The 25,918-nt window shown below is 41.7% G+C and overlaps 1 protein-coding gene across 2 annotated transcripts in view; it reads right to left on the reverse strand.

The window, feature by feature from the left end:
- Positions 1-654: 654 nt before the first annotated feature.
- The window catches only part of RMDN2 (regulator of microtubule dynamics 2), a 702,094-nt gene continuing 676,830 nt past the window's right edge, over positions 655-25,918 (reverse strand). For both annotated transcript variants that reach the window (XM_078648597.1, XM_078648595.1), the window contains exon 11: positions 655-1,161. In XM_078648597.1, the coding sequence (XP_078504723.1) occupies positions 1,108-1,161 (54 nt within the window). In that variant the 3' untranslated portion in view covers positions 655-1,107. The remainder of the gene's footprint in view (positions 1,162-25,918) is intronic.

The following is a 25,918-nucleotide window of genomic DNA, read 5'->3' on the forward strand; positions in this document are numbered from 1 at the left end:
CACTTATCTTAGTGCAATCCTGTCTCTGGTATCAGCAGTAATGGGTGCCTATTCCTAAGCTACTTTTGACTTAACTTTATTACAGTCATGACTCCGGAATAGGTGGTAATATTTAAGATGACCCACTTGGGGAAATATTGGAAAGATCCCGTCCAGGGCCAATATTGGGGCCATAAGGAAGTACAAGCAGCAGAAGAAGGTTTGAAAGCCTGATCTCTACCACTTGCATTGAATTAAGAACAATGAATATGGCTATTCTATAAGGAAGGTGGGATGGAGAGTGGAAAGAGGACACCGAAGCAAGGTGTTCTGTGGCCCATTTGCCAAAGGGAGCAAAAGTAAATGTAGGTTACTGATGGAATTCAGAGAAAAGAAAGACAGCAATTTTAAGTTAATACACACATTCGATTAAGCATGTTTGCATGTACACAATTGTTATATCTCAACGTCTAATATAATGTGCTTGCAGGGCAACTACTGGGGTGAGCAGATCATCACAGTGCCATCACTCGCTCCCTCACTCACCCAATCACTATCTCACAAACCAGCCACACTGATTGGCTATGCTGCATTTGTATTCCTAGTTACTGCAAATTGTTTCTGAAATAAAGTCAGGTCGACAAAGTGAAGGAGAAAAATTACATTTTCAAGACGTCTAATAAAAATATCATCTTTATTGATTCCATTGTGTGTTATATTATTGCTTTATTAATCTCTGTAAGAAATATAAAATATACTAAAAGGCTATGATGTGCTTTCTTTTCCTTATTTACTTTCACTGTAAAAGAAACATCTTCAAATGTACAAGTGGTGATTACTGACTTTTACAGATTTTCCATGGTTTTACTTCACCTATTTTTGAAGATAGTCCTACAAATCTACAACGATTTATACTGATTCACAGAAAATGCCCTAAACTCTCTATTACTGGGGCTAAATAGAAGATCATTTTTCTTTTGCCAAATTATTAAAAAGTAGATAAAGATCTCAGCATGTACATGATTATTAATATAGTTGATCCTAAACTTCAGGCGGTCATCAAATCAGCCATGCTCTTGGACTCCATTCAACTGAATGTACTGACGTGATGTTAGGTAAGAGTTCTTGTTATTGCCTCAGCGTGGAAAGTAACGCCTCCAAATCTTTTTGAGATTCTTTATCCTACAAAACAAACATTATAAATACACAAGTGCATCAGTAAGGCACGTCTGCGATTTAAACATTTTTACTCATAAGCCAGTGGCAACATTTGCTTGGAGTCAATTGGTACAAAAATATAGATTTTCGAGCACTATTTGCGCACAGAAGAGATATTTGTTTTTGTAAAGATTTTCAACACATACTTTAAATAGGAAAGATATTTAATAACTGAGGTTGCACGAGTAAGTGAAAAACAGGTTATTAAATGGATACACAAAACCTTTGCTGATATACTGGTTTAATTTTTTATTTGATTGTTTCCCTGTTGATTTCTGAAAATGACTGTAAAAAAGGAACTGTGGCACTATGCAAATATAAAAGATTCGAGTAAAATACGGAGTTAGGAATTACACGTTTACCAGTAACTCATGTGTAAGATTGTGACCACATGGTACGTATTATATATCACTCAGCTAAACAGATTTCAAGCAGGATAAACAAGCATTATCAAAGGCAACATGTCTGCCCCTCAAAAGCTGATGGGGTGGTTATTAATGTTCTTTTACTGAAGGCATATAAAAGAAAAAGAAAAACAAGAAACAAAAATAGAAAAAATGCTGCCACTTTAACATGGTGGTTATATGCTTGCAAAAAATATTTAACCATCTGATATAAATTCATTATATCAGCATATTCCTACCAGGCTGGAGTACAGAGAACAGATGTAGGAATGTGTTTTAATCGTAATGTACTATCCAGGAAAATGTGATTCTTATTGATATATGAAAAGTAATCTTGCCTTTTGACTACTGTAACCAATACCAAAAGAATGTATACAAAAATAAAAAAAATAACAGAAGGAAAAAAGCATTGGCAAAATAAAGTGTAGGAGGGCCACCAGCCTTGGCACTGAAATGCATTTCTTTTTAGGTGGATATGAGCGATTGATAAAGAAAGAACTGCTGTAATTCACAGAGCAAAAGATCAATTGGCTGAAGTGGGTTGACCCACAACCTCGAAAAATGTGGATGACAGTGGACAGACCAATATATGAAAAGGGCAGGCCCTAAATTCCCTTTAACAAGAGGCCAACAGACATTAGAATCTTTCTCAAGACCAGTAAAAAAAAAGCCCTGGCAAAGCCAAAAGGTCTGGTCCTGGAAACCTGGTATGAGGGCTACTTGCGTTGTGAGAAACTGCTGATAGGCATTGTTATTTTGGGAATCTGTGGCTGTGAGGCATTCTGATAGCTCAGATACACCGCGGAGGTCTGTGAAGCACTCATTTAAGATAATCCTTGAAGGTACAGACTAGTGAATATTGACCCCAATCAATAAATCCAGCCACAAACATTTGCCCTCACTATACTTTAATTCTTCTACAGTATCTAGTATTGACAGAAAGGTGGCAATGATCTTGTACATTGGGAATTGAGGGACGTGGTGTAGCAACAGAGAGAGAGTATGGTGATATTGCATTCTTATTGGAGAATCCACTGCCAGCAACATCAGCTCAGTGCCATCAGGACGTCTGCAACTTGATTGGCAGAAGCCATTTAGCTTTGTGTAAAGTTGAACATTTACGCATACAGATTTCAGAGAGTCTGTTAGAATCCTTGGTAGGATCTGGATGTGATGGGAGCAGGCACTTTTCATCAAGACGCACTGTGCTGGAAACCGGAACAGGAAGGTTCCTCTCCCTCTGCCTCTCATTCTTTCGAGATGGTGCATCTTGCATGGGACGCAACCGTGTCATCATTTTATCCAACAAACGCTGAAGCTTCTCAAGATGCACTCAACAGTGTGTCTGCCGTTCGGATCACGGTTCAGCACACATACACATACATATATATACACACACACATATATACATACATATTTAAAACCCACCTTAATTCTTTTCAAGTCTGAGTTTTGACAGTGCAGCTAGCAAACAGACCTACTGTGCCTAATATACTATAGCGGCCTTTGGGAATGCTCCTTTTCAGCCATTCCTTTTAGCTATATCAGACTATTTCCGCCAATAGCTTGAGACTTTGGCAATCTCACAAGGTACTACTTCTGTCTTACCTGCTGCTACCTGCTGTCTGGGCGTATCTTGTATCTTTAGGCTTCCAATGGAGTGTTTCATTGAACTGCATGAACAACTATTTTACGAACCCAGGCATGACTGCCTGCAGATGGTATTGCCCTTTTCACTTTCCCCTCATTTCCAATCCTGCCGGCTCGACCTGTCCTCGCTCTTTCCTGTCTCTCTCAGTCTTCCATTTCTGCCCGCAGCAACCCCACTTGTTCCTCCCCCTCACTCTTTCCCGGACTACTCCTTGTTCACAGAGAGGTTTTAAGGCTTGGGCAAAGTGGGCTCCAGCCCAGGGCCCCACCTTTCAAAGGAGACCCTTGTTATTTGGTCAGTACAGGACCCCTCGTTCATTTATTCGAATAGTCAAGCTGCAATAACCACCTATACCTGTTTTGGTCATAGAATGTTTGAAAGTATACCACAACCTCATACAGGGCTGCCCCTTGGTTCAGTTCCATGCCAAACAGTGTGCTGTAAGTGGATCGAAAAGGGACTAGGAAAGGCTTGGGTCCTGTCACTATCCGGCCTGGACCACTCTCAATAAAGTAAACAAACAAAGTGGCCGGATAGCTTGAGTTTAGATACTAATTCAGCGCCTAGTTCAATGAATTACCAGGTTGAACAGACATATGTCTGGAATTACTTTTTTATTTTATAAAAGGATTTAGAAAACTTTTTTCTTATAGCGTCAAAAGACACAACAAAACATTTAACGAATTTTACAAACAATACATTCCATAAATTGAACACAATAATACAAATCAATGGGGTTTTCCACCAGTGAAATACAAGACAATATACTTCTCATGGACAACTGTACTATGCCTCGAGTTGAGTAATCTATGAGGCACCAATCCTGAATATGGAACAAACAAGTGGTCTAACAGAGTGGAATACTGGCCTACTTGTTTATCATCTGCAAAAGATACACAGTGCATTTATCACCAAGTGCTACACCGAATAGGAATTACAAGGAGGCAATTCTACAGTTTGCACATGTATTAATTACATTCCTATCGAGCCTTAAAACATTGGTATCTTGCAGGGAAGGACGTCGACGCGTTTCGAACCCAAGTGTATGTAACGGGTTCTCCTCAGGACATGGACTGGGGGGTCGTTGTCACTATAAAATAATTACAAACACTATATCAGAGAAGGGCTAATTAGTATAAGCTTCTCGCGGAGACTCACACACTTAAAAGTTAAAAAGGTACCTTATTGGCTGGGGGTTTGGATCACTCCCTGCAATTGAAAAAAGGTTTAAAGATCCAAATTAAGGTCATGCCTACACAATGCCTCTCATATTTAGTGAGTGAACTACAACGTCCAGGACATACCTCAATGGTGCGTTCAAAGACGATCACTGGGAGGGGTGCCGGTATACGTCAGTTATGCACTATGCAGATCAAGAGAGCTGTAAGAAGCGGGGGATACCAGTTACTAAACCTCATCGAGTATATGGGAGTGTTACATGGGGTTTACACAAGATAGAATCCTACCTTCGTTGTACGGGCATGAGTCCCTTCATAGACGCCTATTCAAGCGGCGGCCGCCGCTTGGACTTGTGCGCTGTTAAGACACAAGACGAGCGTTTTAATAAAGCGTCAGATTCCGCTTTCTTAGTATAAACTGCATCAACAGTACATATAACCTTACTTCTCCTTGACGGTTCAGAAGCGTTTGATTCCGGCACCCAGCTCCGTGTGAACAGACCGCTGTTGACTAAAGGGGGTGTGTCTAGTTGTGTTTAAGCCCACGCTCAAACCGGTGTATCGTGGGAAACGTAGTTTCCAATGTGTTCTCTCACAAGTTGCATGAAATTTTGAAATGTAATAAAGAGAGGCACATGTTGGGGGCAAAAGTGGACCTATTAGCTCATAATTAGGCGACAGAGAATTCTTTTAACTACACCATATATAGATGTGGTGTCACATCGTCGCACGAGCAGCAGCGTGAGACAACAGGTACGCGTGGCGGGCGTATGGACAGTTACAGGTTACTAAATTCATTAAGATCGTTCAATCCTTCCATGGCAGTGTTGAACTTCAAGATGAGGTAGGCCTCTTTTTGTGCCAATCGTACATCTGGGTCCCCGCCCGCTCCAGGGGTGTTCTTTATGCTTGCTAGAATTGTCCATTTGAGATCATTGGCCGAGTGTGCCTTCTTCAAAAAATGGGACACCAGTGGTGCTGTCAGTACTTTGTTGTTTATCCTGGATCTGTGTTGAATTATGCGTTGGCGCACTTCCTGGGTGGTTTTGCCAATGTAGACTTTACCGAAGGGGCATGTGATGGCATATATTGCATATTTGGTCTTACAGTTCGTAAAGTCTTCGTGCCGCCAATGTTTTTTGCCGTCCGTGAAATGGGTGCCTTCAATCGTGAGGCTGCATACCGAACATGTACCACACTTGTGGTGTCCTTTCACTGGTCCCATGTTGAAGAGTGTACTCTGTGTTTCCCTTTTCGTAGTACCTCTAGTCGGAGCAATTTGTTGTCCAATACTCCGTTTTTTTTTCAACGCAAACAGTGGTTTGCCAATCTCAGGAATGATTTCCTCAACGAGGTGCCAGTTATTGCGTATGATCTTCTGCACCGGGTTGGTATGTGGTCCAAACGTGGAGACGCACACCATCCTATCCAGTTTCGGTTTGTCCCTCTTCTGCAGGAGGTGTTCTCGAGGAGTCCATCTGGCTCTTTTCATCGAGTGTTTGAGCAGTTTGGCTGGGTATCCTCTCTCCTTCAGCTTGTTTGTCAGAGCTTCACCATGTATCACAAAGTCTTCTGTTGAAGAACAATTCCTTCTAACCCTAAGGTACTGTCCGTAGGGTAGGTTGTTTCTCAAACTTTTAGGATGGTAACTTCTGTAATGTAGGCAATTGTTTTTATCCGTTTTTTTCTTGAACAGAGTTGACTTGAGGCCTTCCGGCGTGGACTTGATCTCGACGTCCAGGAATGGCATGGTTTTGCAGTCATACGTCAAGCTGAATTTGATGTCTGGACTCCGGTTGTTAAGCCAATCATGGAATTCTTCCAGGGATTGTGGTGTACCATTCCAGATACACCACACATCATCTATATACCTCAGCCACTGCCCAATATGGGCTCTGTATGGATTGTTGTTATACACGTACTTCTCCTCATACTGGGCCATAAACAGTATGGCCATTTCCGGTGCGAAGGGACAGCCCATCGCTGATCCTTTTATTTGTAGGAACATTTCATCTTCAAACACAAAGAAGTTCTTTTTAAGGGCTAGAGCTGCTAGATTCACAATCAACTCGGTCGGGACTCTATGTGGATGGGGTCTGGAATCTAGATACATTTCAATCACATCAACTCCATCTTGCTGGGGAATTTGAGTGTAAAGGGACGAAACGTCCATTGTAACTAGAAGTTGTGTACTCGGGTCAAATTGAAGTCCTTCTACCTTGTTTATAAAATCCATAGTCAAATGGATGAACAATTGGATTTTGAAGAGAGGTGGTATTATTCACCAAGGACAAGGGGCATTCAATGTACATTTACAGTTTGAGACAGCACTGTAAAGATTAGATCTTGTGACAACCCAGTGGCACTTGGTGCAAGGTGCTATATACAGTTAAAGTGAAGTGAAAGTGCAAGTGCTTTAAAAACAGCATTGGTGGCGCATAGAATATATTATATACATCAATTACAGCTTCAATTACAAAACAAGTTACAATCACTTGGAAAAAGGTTATTTTCTTGTAAGAGCTTAAAGTGTCATATGCGTCATTTAATTCAGGCTGTGTGGTCGACGGCGTTTCGATCCCCTTTGGTCGGGATCGTCATCAGGTTATTGCATTTATTGCTGAATAGCCACGCCAGATGAGCTCTTGCCTTCTGCGCCCCTCATTTCTTCAGACGCTGCCCAACTACGTGAGCAGTCCCAGGACAAGTCGCTACCAGCAACCGGCGCACAGTTCCCCCGAATGCCACAAGCCACGCATCCTTGCTTGGCTTCCTCACTGTACTTATCGACAACCCCGTCCTGATGACGATCCCGACCAAAGGGGATCGAAACGCCGTCGACCACACAGCCTGAATTAAATGACGCATATGACACTTTAAGCTCTTACAAGAAAATAACCTTTTTCCAAGTGATTGTAACTTGTTTTGTAATTGAAGCTGTAATTGATGTATATAATATATTCTATGCGCCACCAATGCTGTTTTTAAAGCACTTGCACTTTCACTTCACTTTAACTGTATATAGCACCTTGCACCAAGTGCCACTGGGTTGTCACAAGATCTAATCTTTACAGTGCTGTCTCAAACTGTAAATGTACATTGAATGCCCCTTGTCCTTGGTGAATAATACCACCTCTCTTCAAAATCCATTTGACTCCTTGTTTCTGTTCTTAGTAATGCCTAAAGGCATGCACAATTGAAACTGTCTCTTAATAATACCTGTTGGGAATTGTTTTTTGCTTACGCCTCACGATTGAAGGCACCCATTTCACGGACGGCAAAAAACATTGGCGGCACGAAGACTTTATGAACTGTAAGACCAAATATGCAATATATGCCATCACATGCCCCTGCGGTAAAGTCTACATTGGCAAAACCACCCAGGAAGTGCGCCAACGCATAATTCAACACAGATCCAGGATAAACAACAAAGTACTGACAGCACCACTGGTGTCCCATTTTTTGAAGAAGGCACACTCGGCCAATGATCTCAAATGGACAATTCTAGCAAGCATAAAGAACACCCCTGGAGCGGGCGGGGACCCAGATGTACGATTGGCACAAAAAGAGGCCTACCTCATCTTGAAGTTCAACACTGCCATGGAAGGATTGAACGATCTTAATGAATTTAGTAACCTGTAACTGTCCATACGCCCGCCACGCGTACCTGTTGTCGCACGCTGCTGCTCGTGCGACGATGTGACACCACATCTATATATGGTGTAGTTAAAAGAATTCTCTGTCGCCTAATTATGAGCTAATAGGTCCACTTTTGCCCCCAACATGTGCCTCTCTTTATTACATTTCAAAATTTCATGCAACTTGTGAGAGAACACATTGGAAACTACATTTCCCACGATACACCGGTTTGAGCGTGGGCTTAAACACAACTAGACACGCCCCCTTTAGTCAACAGCGGTCTGTTCACACGGAGCTGGGTGCCGGAATCAAACGCTTCTGAACCGTCAAGGAGAAGTAAGGTTATATGTACTGTTGATGCAGTTTATACTAAGAAAGCGGAATCTGACGCTTTATTAAAACGCTCGTCTTGTGTCTTAACAGCGCACAAGTCCAAGCGGCGGCCGCCGCTTGAATAGGCGTCTATGAAGGGACTCATGCCCGTACAACGAAGGTAGGATTCTATCTTGTGTAAACCCCATGTAACACTCCCATATACTCGATGAGGTTTAGTAACTGGTATCCCCCGCTTCTTACAGCTCTCTTGATCTGCATAGTGCATAACTGACGTATACCGGCACCCCTCCCAGTAATCGTCTTTGACGCACCATTGAGGTATGTCCTGGACGTTGTAGTTCACTCACTAAATATGAGAGGCATTGTGTAGGCATGACCTTAATTTGGATCTTTAAACCTTTTTTCAATTGCAGGGAGTGATCCAAACCCCCAGCCAATAAGGTACCTTTTTAACTTTTAAGTGTGTGAGTCTCCGCGAGAAGCTTATACTAATTAGCCCTTCTCTGATATAGTGTTTGTAATTATTTTATAGTGACAACGACCCCCCAGTCCATGTCCTGAGGAGAACCCGTTACATACACTTGGGTTCGAAACGCGTCGACGTCCTTCCCTGCAAGATACCAATGTTTTAAGGCTCGATAGGAATGTAATTAATACATGTGCAAACTGTAGAATTGCCTCCTTGTAATTCCTATTCGGTGTAGCACTTGGTGATAAATGCACTGTGTATCTTTTGCAGATGATAAACAAGTAGGCCAGTATTCCACTCTGTTAGACCACTTGTTTGTTCCATATTCAGGATTGGTGCCTCATAGATTACTCAACTCGAGGCATAGTACAGTTGTCCATGAGAAGTATATTGTCTTGTATTTCACTGGTGGAAAACCCCATTGATTTGTATTATTGTGTTCAATTTATGGAATGTATTGTTTGTAAAATTCGTTAAATGTTTTGTTGTGTCTTTTGACGCTATAAGAAAAAAGTTTTCTAAATCCTTTTATAAAATAAAAAAGTAATTCCAGACATATGTCTGTTCAACCTGGTAATTCATTGAACTAGGCGCTGAATTAGTATCTAAACTCAAGCTATCCGGCCACTTTGTTTGTTTACTTTATTGTAAGTGGATCGAGGCAGTGCATGGGCAACTCGAGAAAAGGAGTACTAGTGCTGATTTTAAATAAACAGTTTCCTATAATTTTTCTTTTTCTTTTATTATTGTTTAACTTTTAAGGTCTTATCAATGGCTATGTTTTAGTTAAAAATAGATCGTAAATCCAAAGTTGTTGGCAACAGGGACCCCAAAATAGGTTTTACTCCTGGCCCCCAAAATCCCAAAGATGTCACTGCTCGTGCCCAACCTCTCCACCCCTTCTCTCCTTCCCTCAACCCCTCCATTTTTCTCTTTTGTAATATTATAACCTCCTGCATCGCACCTCATTTCGTTCCTCCCATCTAACTTACACACTTTGCTATGTGCGCTGTTTGTACCCCCTACACACCACCCCCTCTCATTCCTTTCTCTTACCCAAATGTGTGTTGCCCTGATTCCACCTGCTCTCCTTTCCCTCCTGGTGACTCAATTCTGCCAGGGTTACCTGTGCTATTATCAAGTTGTCCGCCAAAACTATTGCCGCTCAGTTAACAGATATTTACAATGCCATGTTTAGAAAAGGTTATTTCCCAAAGCAGTGGAAGATTGCTTCCATCCTTCCCTTACAGACAAATCCACTTAGAATCCTACATATCCCAGTAACTACTGACCTATCTCCCGTTTGCCACTTCCTGCAAATGTAGAAGAAAAGGAAATGAACAAACAACTGTCACAATGTATTCAGAATAATCAGCTATTAAATGACTCAATTTAATTCAGAACAGGCCACAGTCAAATCTACTGAAGAAATAAGGATGGCTATTGATAAAGGAGGAAATGAGGTCCTAGTACTTCTTGACTTATCTACCACTTTCGACTAACATTTTATTGGCCGACTGTCTTCGGATCATAGGTATAGAAGGTTCAGCACTCTCCCTATTAAAATACTTTCTATCGGAATGAACTCAAACAGTGGCCCTGGATCCATATGTTTCAGACAAAATGTTTCTCTCCCGTGCGGGGTTCCACAGGGCTCGTCCTTCAGCCGAACGCTGTTTAATATTTATGGCATATCACTTGAGCCCCTGATAAGATCGTTTGGCTTTGATCTTACATCCTATGCGAATCATACACAAATTGTGGTATCAGTGGCAACAAAGGATACTGACATGGGAGACAGATTTCAAAACTGTATGTTAACAATTAGCAACTGGATGAACAGGAATTGTCGAAGACTCAATTCTGGCAAGATTGAGGTCATCTTGTTTGGGAACCAGCCCACGTTTTGGTCCTTGTCATGGAGGCCAGAGGAGCTAGGTACTCTCCTGGTTCCAGTTAATAAAGCACAAAATGTAGGAGTCATTGTGCACAGTAAACTTACCTTTAAAGAACAAATGAATTGAGTGATCTCCTCAACATTTAACAGTTTGAGGACAATTAAGAAGTTCCTCCCTTTCATTCCTGTAGAATCAAAGAGGACTGTGGTGCCTGCCCTGACCTTATCAAAAGTTGATTACTTTAATGGCCTTTACCTCAATATGCAGAATCAACACATGAATAAATTGCAAATTCTTCAGATTGCCGCAGCCAGGCTGCTTACTAGCATTCCTAAATTTAAGTCAGCTTCACAAGCTATCCACAATCTACACTGGCTCCCGATTAGACAACGTACCAAATTCAAGGCCCTGTGCATTGCCTACAATCCTCTGCGTGGAGGCAGGCCAGCTTATTTGAGACATAGTTTTAAAAAACAGGAGCCATCAGGACACCTGCGCTCATTCGGAGCAAACAATCTGGCCATCCCCAGGATTTATAGGGCTAACTGGGGAAGTAGAAGCTTTGTGCTGGGCCCAGCTAGACTCCGGAAAGAACAAATATCAGAGCCATGCTGTGTTTACTAGCATTCAGAAAGGCATTCAAAACATGTTTTTTTTGTCTAATTCAGATGCCAAATCCTAGCCTACCACGCTAAGCTAACGCCTCCGGGTATTTGTGTTTATTAACATAACACAAAATATACATTCATCTTTTGTTGCAATATCAAATGAAAATCAGGAGCAGGGGGACCTTTTATTATAGTCCTGAGGGGCGTAGCTTCATGGGGGGGTTGTTTGAGGCAGTACACCCCGCTAATTCATGTATTCTGTAGTCAATATTTGGGCACAGGTGCTTTGAGTCGGGTATGGTGAGGTGTTTGCCAGATTTTCATTGGTATTTTCAGATACACATGCAGACAAACACACAAATTCTTGTCACCGTTTTAAAGGTCTTAAAACATGGTTATTTATATTGAATTATAAATACCCCTCACATTCTGCACTCCTCTCCCTTCCTACTGCTCCCTAAGGCTCTCTCCTGGACTGCTTCTCATATAATGTATTTTAACTCGCATGATTGTTAGAAAATCTGAAGCTCACCCCACAAACTTAGTGACCAAGCTATGCCCCTGAAAGTCCTTCCTTTTTTTCCATGTCACAGAAACTAAAGAAGAACCATTATGAACGCTCCTTTGCTTTTCCAGACATTGTTTTGACAGAGAAACAAAGGCAGAACTGAATTAAAGGCAAGGATCCTTTCAATGTACAGCGACTTTTATACAGAAACTTCCTTCCCTATATCCCCTGAAAAAATGGAGGCTTGGACTAATTCACACACACTATGCACTATTTCTCCAGCATTTCTTGCACTAAGAGTAGGTATTATATGCCACCGATAATGTTGATGATTACTCACTATGTGTGAATTTGTGAGAATTCAATGAAATTCAGAATAGTCATCTAATTACCCTTCTGCAAAGAAAATTGGTGGTTCCCACACCTAACCATAAATTTACAATATTGGAATATTTGAGCAATCATAGATATTATGTGGTTAAAAGCCCTAACTGTGAGTATAAACGCCGACAGATTCTGTTTCCACGTGTCACAGTCTTTCACAAGGGTAGGCAAGAGATTTTGCTACTCAGTCCTTATATTGATTCCTTAATGAAGAGTCACAAGACTGAATATGGCGTATTCATTTTTGCAATACCTATGCATTCTCATTAATGTTGCCGATTCTCATTTGTTCGAGTAAAGAAAACATTTTGAAATAAGAATGAAAATCATGGATAATCAAGCACATCTGAATTATATAAACAAGGTAGGTGTTTTTACCACACTAAACAAAATGTGGTTGGCACAGGCAAAGGTGAGCGATGTTGTTTTTCCCCAACTGTGTGAAAAGTGCCAAGTAATGGAAAGATTCATTATTCTTCCCTCTTGTGAATGAATTGGCTTGATCTTCAGTGGTAAACGCTATATGGCTTGCCAATATCAACAGTGAATGAAAAAGCTGTTCAAACTCTGTGTATGGTAAGCATACAGATCTACATGCTTTGACTCCCGTGTGCCTCTTTAGACCGCCGTGTGAAATGTACTAACATTCTGCTACTCTCCTTGTTCTCAATTCATAAAAGTCAGTTCAGTTATGAAGAGTTGGAAAGCTACACTAAATGTACTCCTACAAACAGAGCCGGAAGAATCCCTGTTGACGCCCCTAGGCAGTCGAAATTTCGCCCGACCCCTCCCCCCCTCATGCACCGGATTTGTTTTTACAAACTGACAGCTGCCAGAAAATGCGCTTTTAAGAGGCAAACTGTTATGTGATTCTGATGTCTCTGGTTTATGTTCTTTTGTGTTGTTAAAATGGTACATTACATTATTACAGTATTTTCTCTATAGAGTCTTTAATGTAAAGTTTTCGTTTCTTTGAGTCGACTCATTTTTTTCTCTTTTGGAAACAATATTTAAGAAAGCTTGATTGTCATGTTCTTGCAAGCTCAAATCAATATTATTTTGATCCGTTGTCGTGGGGCCCAAAAAGGAGTGGGGCCCATAGGCCAGTGCCTACTCTGCCTATTTGGAAATCTGGCACTGCCTATAACTGGAGCAGATTTCTGAATTTTATGGGATAAAAGACAATTCCGAACAGTATGCCTAGAAATTTACGCCAGAGTTCCAGGGCACGTAAGAAGTTCACTGTTCCTGTTTGGGCCTTGGCGCTGCTTTAAACAGGTGTGCCAGGCACCCCTTTAAACAGGTTTGCCAGGCACAAACATTGACAGAGCACCTATTACGAAAAAAGTGAATAGAGAACAGGCGATGCTCTGAGGGCAGCACATTAGTGAAATACAGAGAGACTCTTTCAATCAGTTGCTTTGTCTTCTCTGTGCGGGTGGCCCTTGCCCGCGCTTGAAAGAGGAGACAGACCTCCCTGCAGGCAGGTGTAGGGAATGACTGCACTCACCTGACGGGGAGATGACTAGGGTGTCCATGTGACCATGTGACTGGCCCCCCTCATCCCTCTTCAGGGGCTGCATGCAGGGGGGGGCACTGACTGTGCACTATCTTTCTGTGGCACTCAGTCAGTGCACCGCCTAATGGCCTCTATGCCTCTCTGTCCACATCTATAACGAAGTAGAAAGTGCTTCCCTCATATGCTAGTAAGGGAACGAGCCTCCGAAAATAGTACTGGCACTACATGTGCACCGGCATCCATCTGCATTACAGAAGAAGACGCACAATCGTTTGCACCTTCTTTTGTAATACTACACTGCCCTCTGGACGGAGAAAAGGGGTGCACACACCCATTGCGCCCTCAGGGCACTGTTTGTAATATTGTCCCAGAAAGCATAAAATAACTAGGTAGAAAGCCACTTACAACTCTACCTTGGCAGCACCAGAGACATGAGCTGCCACTATCCAGTCTGCTTTTGCAGTGTTCCTCAGTTCATACTACTTCACTGATACCTGCAAAAGCCCCAGCAGTAATTCATATTTTGGGCAACTTACTTCTTGCCTGACCTTCCGAAGGCTAAGCTAGTAGGGTTGATGGGACAGCAAAGGAAGACTCAAGGGAACTCTTTCATCCACTAACTCAATGAGTTATTGTCAGACTTCATCTGTTGGTTACTGTGGCTAAAAGCTACAGGATGGACACACACATGGGAGCAGTATTAAATCTTTAGCAACACTCAGAGCATTTGCAGAGTTCTCAAATTTCCCAGTTGCATGAGTGGGTAGTGATCCAAACCAGGTATTTTTTCTCGCCTTAGGATACTTACTTGTAATCTAGAATATGTAATGTGACAAACAGAACTACTAGTACTGGAATGCAAAGAAAAAAGTCAGACTGCGTCATCCATGGAACAGGGGATCTTATGAGCTCTCCATAGGCATACTAATTGACAAAAAACACTTTGAATGTACCAATCAAGCTTAGCTAGCCTTTGTTTTTAAAAGTTGTCACTAAGTCATTTAGAAGCACAAATACCCTTGAATACAATCAAAAGATTTGTGAATCTACAGTAGGTAAAACACATTTTTACATTTTCTTTGTGATAATGTCTGTTTTCTTAGTAACTGTATACCACTCAAAGTGTAAGAAGTTCACTTTAGAGCACTATTAAAAACTGAAAATGAAAATTATAGCAAACCTCAGAGATCCCAGGATTCAAATCTGCCTCCCTGACTGTTAGCACACAATTGATATGATACATCACTATTGAAATCAATGTGATTTGTTTTATATATCATGGATAATATAAATATATAAATATAACTGCCTAACAGAGCACTGATTCTAAATGCGATCTCTTCATCCTTAAATGTCTGAAAGCTCATAAAACGCATGCATTTCTTTTCAAACTTCTCATGTTGCTTTAGAGTGTCACACAAGCAAGTAGACAGGTATGAAGGTGTGGTTAACTTACAAACATGTGCATTGTTTACTGTGTATATATAGCAATGCTTGTATTTTGCCTTTGAATGGTAGTCATTTACCATTTATGTATGATAGCCCTGTGACAGATAGAAGGACTGAAGGCTTTACTTCACTTAAGTATTCTGCTATAAACAATGCAGTTATCCAAAGTTCTGAAATGAATACGTCAACAACATTTAAACCCCAACAACATTTATAAGGGGTCTTCATCAGGCAGAACATCAATTCTAGTAAATAACAGATACTTGCTTCATAATCAACAATAACTAACAGCAGAAAGAAAGAAATTAATAAAGCCTGAACAGGTATCACCTCCCTTTCAAAGTCAAATGCATAGGATAAAGACCTGCAGGCTTGTAAGTTCTGTGAAACCAAACTCATGTCCCCAGTATAGTAAATGTACTTGCCCCACTACTTAGGTATTCCTTAAAAAGGAATGCAACCCCTCACGCTCACTTTAGGTGGCATGTGCCATCATCAGAGCTGCTCCCTCGTCAGCATGAATGGTGCTAGGCAGGCTCATCCCACAAGTGTTCTTTCCCATTATTTAACCCCTTCGCCACGGCGTGAATTTCGCTGCTGCACGGGGGAAGAGTGGGGGTCTGAGCGAGGTGCTGCTGTGTTCGTGATGGAACCACGCCGTCATGAGTCACGGGCGGCGTGTGCTCATGACGGCGTGGTTCTGTCACGGCCCCACCCGCTCATTATTTCGCCCGCACAGGCGGGAAATAATGCCGCGTGGGAGGAGCGGTACAAAAGGGGGCGGTGATGGACGGAGCATCTGAACCAATCAAACACTCACACCAAGTCAACAGATCTGGGTTTAATCCATCACCGTTCTTTAGCCCACTCTGCCACCCCTGTTCAGACGTGCGTGGGAGGAGCGGCAGCTGCATGACCTAACCACGCCGTCATGAGCACACGCCGTCCGTGGCTCATGACAGCGTGGTTCCGTCATAAGCAGGCAAGGAATTCATAACCCAGGTGCCTTGGTTTACAGCAAAGCGCATTACATGACCGATTTATCTTTTATAAATACATAACAATACATGTTTTGATTATCAAGGCTCTAACTGTTCTCTACTTGTGATAGAAGCTTGCATTGCAGTTGCCTGTGTGGCACCGTTCATTTGTTTGTAACAACAATTGCAATGCCGCTTCAAATGCTGTGCATTTATTCCATATTCGAGGAAAAGGGTGACTGTAGTGGGCAACAATGTGTCCATTCGTTTATTGCATACAAACATCAGCACTAGTGTAAATTCATGGCACTGACAAATATAATGATTTTTAAAGAACATCAGCAGTGCAATGTAAGCCAAGTAGCTAGAAAGACACATGTTTTACAGCTCTGATAAACATGTACTGACCTTTGTTTTTAAAGGGAACATAACTAAATTCAAAGGCTGAGGTGATAAGAGAGAAAAGGGTCATCCCATTACATAGGACTTTTTTTTATATTTCAGAAAGTCCAAGATATGAATTACAGTGGACGGTAGCATTTTTGAAGGAAAGTTGTGGTGAGAGTGGTTTGTGAGAAAAGTATCACTATCATTTTTTATTACAAGAATGATAGTACAAAACGATTTAAACGTGATTCTCTCTCACTGGTAAGCAACGCAAAGGTCCAAAATTAGGGGAGGCATGACCTCTCTATTTTTTATATTTAATCTTTTGTATTGAAGTATCAATTCAGTCACCATAGTCAAAGAAATATAATAACACGTCAAATCGAGAACATGTGTCCTTCTTCAGCACAAGGTAGTAGCAGGAATAACACACAGTCCCCACTTCCAAAGACCAAATACTCCTCTATGGATCCTAGTGCCAAAAGAGACTGCACCTTCTGACACAAAACGGACAGATGATCCCCTGAAAGGTGCTGGGCTCAATGTGGCAGATGTGGGTGGTCGAAAAGAAATGGAAGGAAGTAACCCGTTTGGATGATTTAAACGATCTACCTGCTGGGTGTGATGCTCAGCCACCCCTGGAGGACATGGCAAACAATGGCTCCTACAAGATTGTTGAACTGATGCTGAAAGGCCCAAATAGCATGCCGTGTCCCAGCTCTCTTTAAAACGCTCCATGGCAGAGTCTAATTTTTCACTGAAAAGCAATCTATCAAAAGGCATGTCCATTTGGGATCTTATCCGTTTAGCATCACACTTGTCCCAATATCCCGTCCTAGACAAACAATGGTATCTACCTTGATCATATGACATCCCACCCATCCCGTATTGGTTTGGGCCAAGAAAGCCCTAAAGTCTTCTGTAACTGATGGTAAGATCTCACCAACCAAGTTCCAGAATGCATAGGTGTAGCATCCCAGGAGGAAGCTGGCTTTGATCGACTTCAGCGCAAGACTGTTAGACAAAAACATCATTTTACCAAACACTTCCATATGTTTGAACTTTGTCTGGAGGAGTAGGGTTCACTATGCTGGTGGATGCCTGTACTACCAAACTCTTAGCGGTTGGATGCAGGTTAAAAAAAAAAAAGTGGTTCGCCAGGAGCTGGTCTATGGTGAGCTTGTGACTTGGTGATTGACCAAGGGGCTAAAACATGGTTTAGCAGAAGCACCCAAAAGCGTATCATTGAGGGTTTCACTGAATGGCAGAAGAAGTTCCGCCGGTGTAAAGCTGAAGGACCTCAGTGAGGACTTTAGCTTTTACATCTGTAGTGGTGAGGTGGACATCAAGAACTTCAGTAACTCTCCTAGTTACTGTGGCAAAGGATATACTTGCATTAGTTGCTGGTCCAAGGGCGGAATTTAATGCAGTATTGGGTGCGATATCCATTCCACTGGCATTTTGCAGGTCCACGTACAAGTTATCCTCATCATTGGGTAGGGTAAACTCATCCCTAATGCCCCCATTGTCATTTGTATATCACTAACTCTGGGTGCAGTATTAGCCAAAAGGTTGGTGCAGGGCCTGAGCATGACTGCGCAGTAATGGTATTGTTTCTGGGTCATGTGGAGAAGTGTGGCTCAATGGTTAGAGCAGCAGAACCTGATGCAGAGGTCTAGCCTGGGACCAGGGTTCAATTCCCCGCCTCGGCGGGTCTTGGGCTAAAAAATTCCACGGACCTCATAATTCTCGCCTCGGTGCCTATTCCAATCATGGAGTCCCACTCTGCAACTCTGGGCAATAGCTTGCTTAATCTCCACAACGGCCCCCACAACGCTAAGGATGCCTGGCCTCCACCTTGGGGGTGCCCAGGAGTGGACACCTCACAGGGAAAGCCAGGATGGGTTCCACAGCGGTATTCGTACAAGCGCCTTGAGACCCTTGCGGGTGAGTAGTGCGCTATACAAGTATCAATTTACATTTACAAGAATTAAATATTGGCTGTTCCACATTATGTTAAGGGCAGGGCCTCAGTCAAGTTAAATTTGGCTCGAATACAGATGCCACAAAGGTAGGTACCTTGGACAATGTCCAAGGTACCAGTGCAGATTTTCGCTCCAGACCCGAAGTTTACCCTGATGCTGGTGGAACACTGGAAGTTGGTTTGAGGGGTACATATGACAATGAGGACAGAACCACCAGCAGTAACACGACTAGAAGTCCCCGTGTTTCCTTGGGCCTGAAAGCATGCCAGAGGAAGGCGGAAGCACGCCGGAGATGCACAGCATGGCCTCTCTAAAGTCTTCAGTCTGCTGCGATGTCACTGATGGACCTGGAAATTGGAGGTGCATCAAGACTAAGGTTGGAATTGGCTCCTTGGTTGAACGCGAACAAGACCTAGAGGCACACCTTGTCTGGAGATCAAGAGATGTGGGAAGGGGCCAAGTCTTGGTTAGACTTCCTATGCTTCCTTTATGATTTACCCAAAGACTTTGAACATCAATAAGATCTATTGCAGGAGCAACTTCGGGAGCTGCAGTCTCATCTTCAACCAGGAATGAGACCTGCGTTGAGTCTTGAGATGTTTTGTCATGTAGAGCTTCATCTTACGTTCTTGAATGGCTTTCAGATTTATCAGGCCGCAGACATCACAGGCCTTGGAGTCATGCGCCAAACCCAAACACCAGAGGTACACCTCATGAGGATTTAATCACAGATACCTGTTTGTGATAGTCCCTATAGGATTTAAACCATGTAGTCTTAAGAGGTGACATGTTTCCATGCACATTGGAATAATTTAGGGAAAAACTCACTGAGAAAAAATCTCTTGAAGAAAAAGAGGGGAGCTCAGGATCCATATCTGAAGACATGGGTGAAAAGGAACTGACGTTAGTGCACATAGGGGGAGCATTTAAGTGTCTCCGCTCATCGCTTCTGTAGCAGAATGAGGTCAGTATGGAGTTGCACCGCATCACCTGTTGGCATGTAAGAGCACTGCTTTTTAAGTTTCTGGATTCAGTGAGGCACCTGTGGATATTCACAAGGCTAAGAATCTGCACTTAGAAATATCTATTAGAAATAATATCTTTTAGTAAGGCAAGCTGGTGTTCTTTTATTGCATACAAAAGAAGATTAGTCAAACAAATATGTAAATCATCCATACCTTTCATGAGTTTATCAGTAGGCCATTGCTCAATTAGTCAACAACAGGACAAGACCTTGTTTGATAGGTGCAGTTTTCCCCTAAAGTCAGTTGCCTGTACCTTTCTGATTGTATTAAGACTTGCATTGGTATCAGTACTTTCTGGCTAAACAAATGTGGTAATAAACGCATTTAAAAACGTAATTTGTGTCTCCAAAGGAGATTAGAAAGCCCAGTAGGCTCCATGATCCGTGCCAGATTTTTCAGCTATTCACGCAAAATCAATTTACAAACATTGAATCCAATGACATATAATTGACAGCGTGGTTATCCTTAATATCTGAAATGGACCTAGCCACCCAGGACGTACGTTGGGCACTTCTTGGACATATATCTGTGATGCACTTTTTTGGAACCTTTGACAGAATTTCAGCCCTAGGTGGACAGAGAGGAAATGTGGTTGCCTCGGGAATGAGTACTTTGGCTACTGGTGTTCGCAAGTTTGTTTTCAAATATCTTTAGTTTTTTTTTTATTACACCACAACAGGACTCGGGCCAACATCCGGAGAATTTCCAAGTATTTGTACGTGATGAATCTGATTTTCTAAAGGTGCACAGGCGCCAATCTCGATTCCTCTGCACGCATGTTTTGCTAAAGTTGAACAAAAACTTTGTGCATTTCATTACTGTCAAGAGAGAGATACCTGCAAGCACAGGTGTAACTAAATAGGGCCAATTCTGGTTCATTTGATGTTTCAAAGCTTCCTGGGAATTCGATGCAGGCTTCGGCCCGGTGTTTGACAAAAATAATTAATTCCATGTCACGTTACAAACTTCAAATTTCAAAACTCACTTGGCAAGGGAAGGACAGGCTTCGAAAAACCCGCAAGGCAAGCCTTTCATAACTTGTGTTTCTTTTTTTTCTCATTCATGAACGGTAGAAATACATGCCACCCACATATATCAAAGGGTAAACGCGGTATAAATAAATGATTAAAAACATCTTAAAGAAACCCGGAACTGCGTTTTGTCGCTTGCTTAATTGCAGCTGAAACTGGATAAGACAAAGGATCAGTTTTATCTCAGCTGTTATGGGCTTCCTTAATGCCTGCCAAAATAAAGCTTTTCACACATCCTCCTTGGCAAAACCGCAGAATTGTGCATGTTTACAATCCACTGTTTTAGATAATTTAAAGGCGCCCTGCAGATATCTATACAAAAGGCGATAACAGACGGTGGTTTCTGATTTTTGTTCAGGCAGCCCGGAGGCCCTCGGATAGCGTCAGGGGCATGACCGGTGCTTAATATGAGCCGGTGGTTGCAGGTTGGGCCCACCAGCACTTTTGCTGAACAGATTTTGACCTTGAGCAAAAGAGTGAAAAACCAACAATGGGAAAAGGAAGAGAGAGATGGATGGAAAGATAGTGTGAAAGGGAGAACCTAGGAACCTGCAGGAGTGAGGAGTGTTTGGTAGTGCCTTAAAGAGCCATGTGGTGTAATTAAGACCACACAGCCTTGGTATTTGGCACACTGACCTTCAATAGCGCCCGCCGCGATCTTTTGGGCCCCAGCACTTTTTCTTTTACAAATTAAGCACTGCATGAGACAAGTGTCAGGAACTCATCACAAGGCAAACAATTAGCGTCAGGGACAATAGAGGTGTGTGTCTTGAAAACAGTTTGTGTTGGGAAACATGGTGGAAATATCAACGGCATGGTGGGAGTATTGGGGGCTACCAGACAAGGTCCAAGACATGGTGGACATCACGAACACCTATAAACAGTGTCAAGAGTAGAACACGTCTGGTGGGCACAATGGCAATCTATAGAACCCAGAGTCTGGGCGAAGTCCATAGGAGCCTCTGGACGGGTGCTAGACTCCTTTTTGCCAAAGAGCAAAAGAGCAGCAGATAAGAGGAACATGAGTGCACATTCGTGCAAAATTGGCGTCCAGGTTCAGCACATTCCCATATTCAGGGAAGTATCTTTTGAACTATAGGATACTCTAAGCATGTTATTGATATTGTCACATGCTTTTTTCTGAGGTAGGCTATTGGCACATTCAGAGCATAAGTGCCTGTACATTTTGATAATTATGACATAAGCACTCTGGGAATGATTGAGTAGAGATCCAGGCCCTCTTTTGAAAATGTTAATCGAGTTCATGTGGGTATGGAATCATGTATGTGGGAAACTGGCAAACTTGGTACGCCTGGTAGTGCAACCAACAGACAGACATAAGAGGATTTAATGAGAACAATCATGGCTCTTGGTTGAGTGCTTGGCCTCTGCAAAAATGCATGCAAGTGTACAATAAACAATTATACTAATAAAGTAAAACGTGATGTTAATGTTCACATATCACTTAAGTAAAGCAACAAAATGTAATATAACAAATTTAACAAATATTTAAAAAATGGATAAGAGTTTCAAACGGTATCGGAAAAAGAACATTTAACACGAACAAATGATAAACAGAGTCGGATTTCAAATTCATGAAAAACAAGAATAAGAAAAACAGCCATCAGTTAAAAAAAAAAAATTAAGAAGTGGTGCATGAAAACGTAAAGAAACCAAACCCAACTGATAATTAAGGGTCATCTATTACCCAGACTGAGGCTGCACAGAGCCACAAATCAGGGAGTGCTGTTACCGTACATTGTCAACAGAACTGTAGCACAACAACCAACGGAACACGTACAATTCAAATGGTTCTAGGCAACAACATGTAATGAAACCAAACTCCAACTGTAAAGGGCCATCTATAGTTAGATTTGAGGAATTGATGCTGTATGTACAAAACAAGGGTTGCCCTTTTCACCTCTCATTGTGAGTAGAACTCTTTGCACAAATGCACACAAATCAAGAAGTAAGGCAACAAGAAAGTAAAATGGCATTGTTCATTGATGACATCCTATGTGTTATGACTGCCCCACTCAATTATCTGATTGCTATTAAAATGTCTTGCCATTCTTTGAGAATGTATTACGATTTAAGTTCAACTACTCTAAATTCATGATGTTGAACATATACAATGTATCAAAAAAGTTACACTTAGAGATACTTTTGAATTTAGGAAATAAAATCAAGGATTTGGGTGTGCACAGCATTCGTTTGCATATATCCCTTAACCAACACAGTAACCAAAATCTCTTACAGAATTTATATCCTGTTCTAGAACCCGATCTCTTGCCTAAATAGGACAGCATAGATCAAGAACAATGTTCTAGCAAGAATGCAGTTTGCCATCTACAGCGCCTGTAACAGATCTGTTAGACAGTAGTCAAAACATTCAAAACAAGACTTCTCCATTTTATAAAGAAACATAAGTAGCACAGGGTATCAAAATGAGTTTTGTTAGGTTCTAGGATGAAAGGTGGACCACCGCCCTTGATATTGGGTGCTGTGATTTTGGTACACTCTCGAACCAGCAGCAGCAGTGTAGTGATGGAACATCAGACTGTTTTTCCCTCCCTCATGAGCTGCATAAGACATCCAGAGAGATGGAACATAAATTCTCTCTAACACCATTAAAAATCTAGAATGCCTTCACATACAGGGAGAAAGGCCTGAGGATCTAAGGGAAATTTGCATCGCCTCCACGCCTTGTTCCCATATTTAATAACTTTGATTGTACACCAGATGAAACAAAGATTAGAATGATGTATGGAAGGAAAACTGACAAAAATATTTCAGATGCACACAGACATACAAGCCAAAAGCTTCACTCAATGTAAAACAGACTTTTATCTGAGAGTGTTATATATTAGTATATACTCACATTTATTTAATTTTCCAGTTTTGCAAAACTTGCAGCTGCCCCAACTGGGGCGTCCTAGTGCTGAAACGTTCAACTAGATTGGAGCAAAAAGATGACCATCTAATATTGGAACCACCATGTTTTCAGTTGCTTTCTGAAAGCATATTCAGATGTGCTCAGTTTGATGTAAAGAGACCTATTCTCGAGTTTGCGGTCAAGACAGCTGAATGAAGGGCCAAATTGTCTGGAAAACTTGATGTGAAGGACACAAGCAAGATGGAAACCCCAAGTGCAAAGATCGTGGGTTGGAATAAGGGGATGTAGACACAAATGTAGATAATAGAGACCTCTATTGGAAAAGTTCTGTAGACAAAGCATGAAGGTTTAAAGATTGTGCATTTTTCCACAGGATGCCAATGAAGATATTTGAGCTGGGCTGAAATTGACTACTGGTGAGGGATGTGAAGTAAAAGCCGAGCAACAGCATTCTGGATGACTTGAATTTATTTTGAAAGTGATTTAGGGAGTCATAGATAAAGAGAATTTCCATAGTGCAGGTATGATATAATTAGCAATTGGATTATGGATTTGCCAGTGTTCAGAGGTAGCAAAGGACAAATCTTTCTGAGAGTTCACAGAATGCCAAACCATGAGGCAGCCACTTTAGTAATGTGGCAGTTGAAAGAGAGTTTGGAATTAAACCATTGCATGATTTTCAGTCACTGAATTCATCTTTCACTGGAACTCAAGATTGTTGAAAACGGCAGTTCATGATATTGCTGCATATTGAAATGCAGAGTCCCCCTTTGTAATTAAATATGGTCCTAGAAAACTCTGATAGGTTTAAGCTTTATAAATTTCGAAGCGGCAAACTGACCTGCCAAATAACATTTCTGAAGAAGTGTAATGATAAAGCAGGAAAATCTAGCTTGAAGCCTTCTTTTTTTTAACAATACTTTTTATTGATGACAGAGTTGGTACAAAACAAACATCCCTGCATTTTCTCATACAATTATCAACTTTGATACATAAATTGTTCGATAAGTCTTCACTTGGTTGTATACCATGTGGACCACTATCCCCAATTTCAGTTTTTCTTCAACTAGGGGGCTTGAAGCCTTATTAATATAATTGATAAATTGCCTTAGACGTTAAAGTAAAAGCACACACAATAGGGTAAAATGTAGGAAAATGTGCCTTTATTAAACCGATAAAAGTTTGGATGCAGAATTAACATTAAGCTTGTTTTAAAAATTACACATACAAAATTAGTGCAGAAGGCAGTAAGCTTCCATTTCAATTGTATTTCCATTGCTAGGTACAAACTAGGCCCTAGTCTTCTTTCCATCTTTTCTTATTTTCTTTTTAATAAATAAATGGCTTTAAGGAAATGCCTACCCATGAACAAATGTTTAATAGATGGACGAAATGTGGCCTGTTTAGATTGTCATTGCTGTAGAATGTGTTGACTTCATAACATGTATTTCTCTTTCCAAAGCTAGATGTTCTCATTGTATTTAGATAGTTTAGCTTTCACATACTTATACAATGTTGAATAGTGAATAGTATACTAAAAAAATATTGCTTACATGAAAACATGAACCCCATGATTTAACCAGGATGTTGCAAATAAAATGTTTCTGTTTTTGGAGTAGTTCATTCTTACGCAGTGCTTACGTTTCTCATGGGAACCCAAAGTCAATGTTACAAGGGCCTGAAAGTCTAGCAGCTAACTGATACTTTTAAGTAGTACTCTGTTGACATTGTACGTTTCTCGAGGGAAACGAAGAAGCTGTAGACCATCGGACGATTTCTCTTCATTGGCCAGAGGTGATCTAACAACGAAATGGATTGATAAATGTGTTTTTGTGTTTTATAATAGTGCACATTTCCTAGTTAGGAGGGGCTCTCTCTCTCTCAGACACACAGACTCTCTGACATTCTTCTACTGAGAGATTTGCTGTAAGCTACTGCTGACAGTTCTTTGTTACGTGCCACCTTGGTGGTGACTATTTCTGATTTATCTTTTCTCATGCCTTTACAGGTGTAGCTACTGCAGCACCTGTTGTTCGCATCCAGAGCAGGGCCGGATTGGCCGTTGCGGGCACCGGGCAATTCCCCCCCCCGGTGCGCGGCAAGGGTGGGGGCCGGTTTTGGGCCACTGGCGGCCGTTTTTGTCACAGGGCCTTTTTTGCAGCATAGCTGCAAAATCAGCCCTGTAACAAAACCGGCCGAAAACCGGCCCCGGCAAAAAGCCAGCTCCCCCTCCCCCCGGGGGGCCGGCCAAGCACTTTGCCAGGGCCGGTTTTGGTTCCCAGTCCGGCCCTGATCCAGAGCCTCAGCTGAGTCTTCCTTAACTGCTCTTTATGGGGAGTTCGACTTCTAAAATGCTCCAATGATCTCGTTCTTT

This window comes from Lissotriton helveticus, chromosome 6 (assembly GCF_964261635.1).
Source record: "Lissotriton helveticus chromosome 6, aLisHel1.1, whole genome shotgun sequence".
Lineage (NCBI taxonomy): Eukaryota > Metazoa > Chordata > Amphibia > Caudata > Salamandridae > Lissotriton > Lissotriton helveticus.